The sequence below is a fragment of the Arachis stenosperma genome, chromosome 6 (assembly GCF_014773155.1).
Source record: "Arachis stenosperma cultivar V10309 chromosome 6, arast.V10309.gnm1.PFL2, whole genome shotgun sequence".
Classification (NCBI taxonomy): Eukaryota; Viridiplantae; Streptophyta; class Magnoliopsida; order Fabales; family Fabaceae; genus Arachis; species Arachis stenosperma.
In genome coordinates, this window is record NC_080382.1 from 48,743,899 (window position 1) to 48,751,081 (window position 7,183).

Consider the following 7,183-nt stretch of genomic DNA (forward strand, 5'->3'; position numbering starts at 1 on the left):
AAGTAGAAAACAGATGAATGCCAGGCTATTCAACTGATGAGTGGGAAAACCTTAAGCACCCAACCTCAGTACAATAAGAACGAAAAGCCCATAGAGGATAACCAGGTCTTTGCACAGGATGACTCTTGGCGTTTAAACACCCAAAGAGGTATCCCTCTTGGCGTTGAACGCCAGGAAAGGGCAGAGACTGGGCGTTCAAACAGCCAGGAAGGTATCCCTCGTGGCGTTGAACGCCAGGAAAGGGCAGATATTGGGCGTTCAAATGCCCAAGGGGGCAGCAACATGGGCGTTAAATGCCCAAGCAAGGGAGATCAGCCACTCACTGATAACAACCTTCCTAAGCAAGCTAGTAACCCCCATTCCAGCACACATGGCATTCGGCCTCTATCAACAAAGGGTGATGATTCTAAGGCTAAAATGCCATTTCCTCAGAAACTCTATCAAGAGGAAATGGATAAATAGTTTGCCCACTTTGCGGAGTATTTCAGAACACTAGAGATCAAGATCCTTTTTTGCAGAAGCTCTTGAACAGATACCTTCTTATGGTAAGTTCATGAAGGACATATTAAGTCATAAGAAGGATTGGAGAGAGACAGAAACAGTCTTCCTCACTAAAGAGTGCAGTGCAATCATTCAGAATGGCTTACCAGAGAAATTTAAGGATCCTGGAAGCTTTATGATACCATGCACTCTAGGTGATGCTTGTACAAGGACATCTTTATGTGACCTTGGTGCAAGCATAAACCTAATACCTGCTTCTTTAATAAAGAAGCTCTATTTGACTAAAGAAGTCAAACTAACCCGCATATGCCTTCAACTTGCAGATGGTTCTGTTAAGATACCATCAAGAGTAATAGAATACATGATTGTCAGTGTTGGACCTTTTGCTTTCCCCACTGACTTTATGGTGTTAGACATGGAAGGACACAAGAGTGCATCCCTTATCGTAGGGAGACCCTTCCTAGTTATAGGACGGACCCTTATTGATATTGAGAAAGGGGAAGTAACCCTGAGAGTCAATGAGAAAAAGTTCGTACTGAATGTTGTCAAGGCTATGCAACATCCAGACATTAATGAGGAATGCATGAGCATTGACCTCATTGATTCCCTGGTGGAAGAGGTCAACATGGCCAAAAGCATCAATGAAGGGCTAGAGGATATCCTTGATGATACTTAGCCTGATTTAGAGAAACCTCTGGGAGATGGAGACAACTATCCTATGATCATAGGCTTTGCCTTAGAGCCACAGGAAGAAGAAGCAATAATTCATGTGCTTAAAACACATAGGACTGCCCTTGGGTGTACTATAAGTGACCTTAAGGGCACTAGCCCAGCCCGATGCATGCATAAAATCCTGCTGGAGGATAATACCAAACCAGTGGTACAACCACAGAGGCAAATTAATCCAGTTATGAAGGAAGTAGTGCAGAAGGAAGTCACTAAGCTCTATGAGGCTAGGATCATTTATCCCATTTTTTATAGCCTCTAGGTGAGCCCTCTCCAAGTTGTTCCCTAAAAGGGAGGCATGACAGTGGTTCATAAAGAAAAGAATGAGTTGATTGATAAAAGGACAGTTACAGAGTGGCGTATGTGCATTGATTACAAAAGACTCAATGACGCCACCAGGAAAGATCACTTTCCTTTACCCTTCATTGACCAGATGCTAGAAAGACTAGCAAGTCATGCTTTTTATTGTTCCTTGGATGGATATTCATGATACAACCAAATAGTAGTGGATCCACAGGATCAAGAGAAAATAGCATTCACATGCCCATCTGGCATGTTTGCCTACAGGCAAATGCCATTTGGTCTGTGTAATGCACCTGCCACCTTTCAGAGATGTATGTTATCCATCTTCTTTGATGTGGTAGAGATTTTTTTGAAGTATTCATGGATGACTTATCTCTTTTCGAAAACTCATTTGACTCATGTCTTGATCATCTAACCCGAGTTCTGCAAAGATGCCAAGAGACAAACCTAGTTCTAAACTGGGAGAAATGCCACTTCATGGTAACTGAAGGTATTGTTCTTGGACATCGGATCTCAAATAAGGGGATAGAGGTGGATCATGCTAAGGTGGAAAAGATAGAATGCTTACCTCCACCTACTAATGTCAAGGCAATCAGAAGCTTCCTAGGACATGCAGGATTTTACATGTAGTTCATAAAAGATTTTTCTAAAATCACAAAACCCTTGTGTAATCTCTTGGCCACTGATGTTCCATTCATCTTTGACCAAGAATGCCTGCATACCTTTGAAACTTTGAAAGCCAAGCTTATCATTGCTTATATCATCTCTGCACCCAATTGGAACTTACCATTTGAGCTAATGTGTGGTGCCAGCGATCATGCAATTGGCGCAGTCCTAGGGCAAAGACATGACAAGCTTCTGTGCATGTCATTTATTATGTTAGTCGCATATTAAATAATGCACAGAAAAACTACACTACTACAGAAAAGGAACTACTTGTAGTGGTTTATGCCATTGACAAGTTCAGATCCTACCTAGTAGGGTCCAAGGTCATTATTTATACTGACCATGCTACTCTAAAATATCTACTCACTAATCAGGATTCTAAACCCAGACTTATAAGATGGGTATTACTCCTACAAGAGTTTGATATAGAAATTATAGACAGAAAAGGGACAGAAAATCAGGTGGCTGATCACTTATCCCGAATTGAGCCAGTAGCAGGGACTTCTTCTCCCTCCGCTGACATATCCGAATCCTTTCCAGATGAGCAACTCTATGCCATCAGGACAGTACCTTGGTTTGCAGACATTGCAAATTACAAGGCCATCAGGTTCATTCCCAAAGAGTTTACCAGACAGTAAGCCCAAAAACTCATGCATGATGCAAAGTATTACCTATGGGATGAACCATATCTCTTTAAGCAATGCTCGGATGGAATAATTCGACGCTGGGTGTTTGAAGAAGAGGCACAGAGAATTCTATGGCTTTGCCATAGCTCTAACTATGGAGGACATTTTAGAGGTGAGTGGACAGCCACCAAAGTTCTCCAAAGTGGGTTTTACTGGCCTACTCTCTTTAAGGATTCTAGAGAGTTTGTCCGTAACTGTGATGGTTGCCAAAGGGCTGGCAACCTCCCTCATGGTCATAGCATTCCTCAGCAAGGAATCCTAGAGATTGAGTTGTTTGACCTATGGGGCATAAATTTCATGGGACCATTCCAGCCTTCACACTCAAACACCTACATCCTTGTTGCAGTCGATTATGTGTCTAAATGGGTTTAAGTAATATCAACACCCACTAATGACACCAGAGTAGTAATGAAGTTCCTCCAAAAGCACATCTTTAGCAGATTTGGTGTCCTAACTGATTAGTGATAGAGGTACTCATTTCTGCAATAGACAGCTGGATTCTGTCTTAAGCTGTTACGGAGTTTGCCACAAAGTAGCAACACCATATCACCACCAAAAAAATGGGCAACCTGAAGTCTCAAACAGAGAACTAAAGCAATTCTTAGAGAGGGCAGTAAGTTCCTCTAGAAAGGATTGGGCTAGGAAGCTTGATAACGCTCTGTGGGCAAACAGAGCAGCTTTTAAAACCCCCATTAGAACTACACCATATCAGCTGGTATATGGAAAGTCATGTCATTTGCCAATGGAACTAGAATACAAGGCCTACTGGGCTACTAGATTCCTTAACCTTGATGCTAAAGCAGTAGGAGAGAAATGGCTGCTCCAACTAAATGAGTTAGATGAATTCCCCTTAGTTGCATTTGAAAATACAAAAATCTATAAAAAAATGGCAAAAAGGTATCATGACAGGAAGTTAGCGTCCAGAGTCTTTTAACCAGGACAGAAGGTCCTTCTCTTCAACTCAAGACTTAGATTATTCTCTGGGAAACTCAAATCCCACTGGAAGGGACCGTATGTGATTACAAGAGTATCACCCTACGGACATGTAGAACTTCAAAGTAAAGATCATGAAAATAAGTTCACTATCAATGGACAGAGAGTTAAGCATTACCTTAAAGGAGATGCAGAGCCAGGAGGCTCAACACTGTTACTAAGCTATGTACAGTGAAGTCTATGTAAAGACATTAAAGAAGTGCTTGTTGGGAGGCAACCCAACGATTCCTCATATGTTATTAATTCTCTAATTACTTTTGTTTTAATTAAATTCCTTCTTAATTAGTTTTTTATTATGTTTTAAGTTAATGTTAAATTTAGCGATCATGTACAGTGCTTAAATAGACACAGAATGATGTAGAACAGCAAACAGAATAGAGTAGGTAATTGGGCATTCAAACGCCCATGAAGGCAGCAATCCTGGCATTAAATGCTAGCCAGGAGGCCCTGGCTGGGCATTTAACACCCTGAAGGGAGCAGCAGCCTGGCGTTATACGCCAGCCAGGAGGCTGACGATTGTATTTTTGACGGTTTAGAATTTCACAAATGAAATCTCGTTGCAAGTATAATTTCTAAACCAATCACTAATCCTTTCATACAAAAAGTTGTTTGTCACTAAAACAAACCCCTAAATTTATAAACCGAAGTATTGAACCTCGGGTCGTTCTCCCTAGGAATTACAATAGAGTGTCTTGTTATTAGTTGTGAGTTATTTTGGGGTTTTGATATGAAGCATGAAAGATAAATGGCAAGAAAGTAAACTAAAGCCTAAAAAGGTCTTGGCAAGGGTTGGTGGTCAAGGATCTCTATCCTAATCACTAACCACAATATGAGAATTGGCAAGGATTAATCTCATTAAATCATCCTCTAACTAGTAGTAAAGGGAAGTCAAATGAGCTATATCAATCCTAGTCCATAAGTTCTAACTCTCCACTAATTCAATTAGTGAAAACTAGAGTCAATGGATCCCAATCATCAATTACTTGGACATTAGTAACTCAAGAGGTCCTAAGTTACCTTTCCAAGCCAAGAGTATAAAATTCTACCCTAAAATCCAACCAAGCATTTCATCAAACACTTGGAAGGCATAAAAGGAAAGCATAGCAAATTGACAACAAGAATGAAATCTAACAACAATTAAATGTAAAGAATTAACAACAACAATTAAAGGAAACAAGATCTACATGAATTACCTCTTATTGAATTGAAAGAAAATGGAAGAAACAATAGTAGATCTACAACAAAACACAAGAACAACATAAAAGAGATTACACTAAAAGAATAGAAGAAGAATGAATGTAACTACAAGGAATTGAGAAGATAGAGGTAGAAGAAGATGAATCTAAATCTAGATCTAAGAACTAAACCTAATCCTAATCCTAATCCTAGAGAGAAGTGAGAGCTTCTCTCTCTAGAAACTACTTCTAAACTAATCCTAAACTAATGGTAACTAACTTCTAAAATGTGAAGTGTATGTTCATTCCCCCTTCAATCCTTGGCTTAAATAGCATTAGAAATGAGTTGGATTGGGCCCACAAGGCTTGTAAATTCGCTAGCCACGTTTTGCTTCAAGTGGACTAGGTGGCAGCAACGGCGCGTGCGCGTACTATGCGCGTGCGCGCCACCATACTTGTAGCAACTATGGCAAATCTTATATCGTTTCGAAGCCCCGGATGTTAGCTTTCTAACCCAACTGGAACTGCATCATTTGGACCTCTGTAGCTCAAGTTATGGTCGTTTAAGTGCGAAGAGGTCAGGCTTGACAGCTTTTTGGTTCCATCATTTCTTCATGAGTTCTCCAACTTTACATGCTTTTTCTTCATTCCCTTGATCCAATCTTTGCCTCCTAAATCTGAAATCACTTAACAAACATATCAAGGCATCTAATGGAATCAAGGTAAATTACATTTAGCTATTTTAAGACCTAAAAAGCATGTTTTCACTCTTAAGCACAATTAAAGGAGAATATACAAAACCATGCTATTTCATTGAATAAATGTGAGTAAAAGGTGATAAAATCCCCTAAAATCAATACAAGATAAACCCTACAAATGGGGTTTGTCAACCTCCCCACACTTAAACCAAGCATGTCCTCATGCTTAAGCCAAGAGAGAAACAAAAGGTATCAACATTTATTCCATGTAAATGAGCCATATGCAGCCTAAACTATATGCAACTAAAATGCAAAATGGTTTTACCTACTTGGTTAAAAATAAATCAATCCTCCAAGTCATACATGCACAAGTAGAGTTAAGATCATATAACGATTCATGAATCCTACCAATTCGAATGTGGAAATGAAGTTCAAATAGACTTGCGAGAAGAACGCTCATGAAAGCCGGGAATCAAGGAATTGAGCATCGAACCCTCACCGGGAGTGTTTGCACTCTAGTCACTCGGTGTTTGGGGTTGATTCTCTCAATTCTCCCCTAATCATGCTTTCCAAGATTTGTTTTTTCATCTAACAATCAACAATTATTCAATGCATGCATACATGTATCATGAGGTCTTTTCTTTAGGTTGTAATGGGGCTAGGGTCAAGGTAGGATCATATATGGCTAGTGGACTTAGGATTTGAATCTTTGATTAACTTAAACTTTCCCACCTAACCTATATACTGACCTATACAATTAAGTACTAATCTAACTTCCCATTCCTCACTTTTTCCACATACTCATGCATTCTCTTTTCATTTCACAACACATATGCATTGACTTTTATTTGAGCTTTACTTTGGGGCATTTTGTCCCCTTTTTATTGTTTTTTTTTTCTTTTTCTTTCTTTTCTATTTTTTTTCTATATTTTTTTTCATATTATTTTTTCTTTTCTTTTTCTTTTGTTTTTTTTCTCATCATTTTTTTTATATACAAGAGCATCAATGCATAAGGTCTATACATTTGATCAATACACGAGCATGTACCCCAATTCCCAATATTTTCAATAATAATACAAAACTACCCTTTTATTCACCCAATGTCCCAAGGTTCCCACACTTGAATGATACTCACACACACTAGCCTAAGCCAATCAAAGATCCAAATTAAGGACATTTATTGTTTTCCGCTTTAAGCTTGTAATGTGCTAAAATTAAGAACAAGTGGGTTAAGCGTAGGCTCAAATTGGCTAACAATGGGTGATAAAAGGTAAGGCTTTTTGGGTAAGTGAGCTAATGAAATGATGACCTCAATCATATAAATGCATGAATACAAGGAATAATGGGACATATAGATTCAAACAAATCAAAGATTACAATCATAGAAAGAGAATAATGCACACAAGAAGGAAAAATAAGTGGTTATAAGATGTAA

At 39.0% G+C, this 7,183-nt stretch overlaps 1 protein-coding gene across 1 annotated transcript; it reads left to right on the plus strand.

Annotated features, from left to right (window-relative positions):
* Positions 1-553: 553 nt before the first annotated feature.
* On the plus strand, positions 554-1,177 carry LOC130934018 (uncharacterized). Its single transcript, XM_057863606.1, has one exon. The coding sequence runs from the start codon at positions 554-556 to the stop codon at positions 1,175-1,177; it is 624 nt and encodes a 207-aa protein (XP_057719589.1).
* The last annotated feature ends 6,006 nt before the right edge of the window (positions 1,178-7,183 follow it).

What these genes read in the sequence shown, in the direction of transcription:
- LOC130934018 (XM_057863606.1), top strand. Translation starts at nt 554, where the DNA reads ATGAAGGACATATTAAGTCATAAGAAGGATTGGAGAGAGACAGAAACA.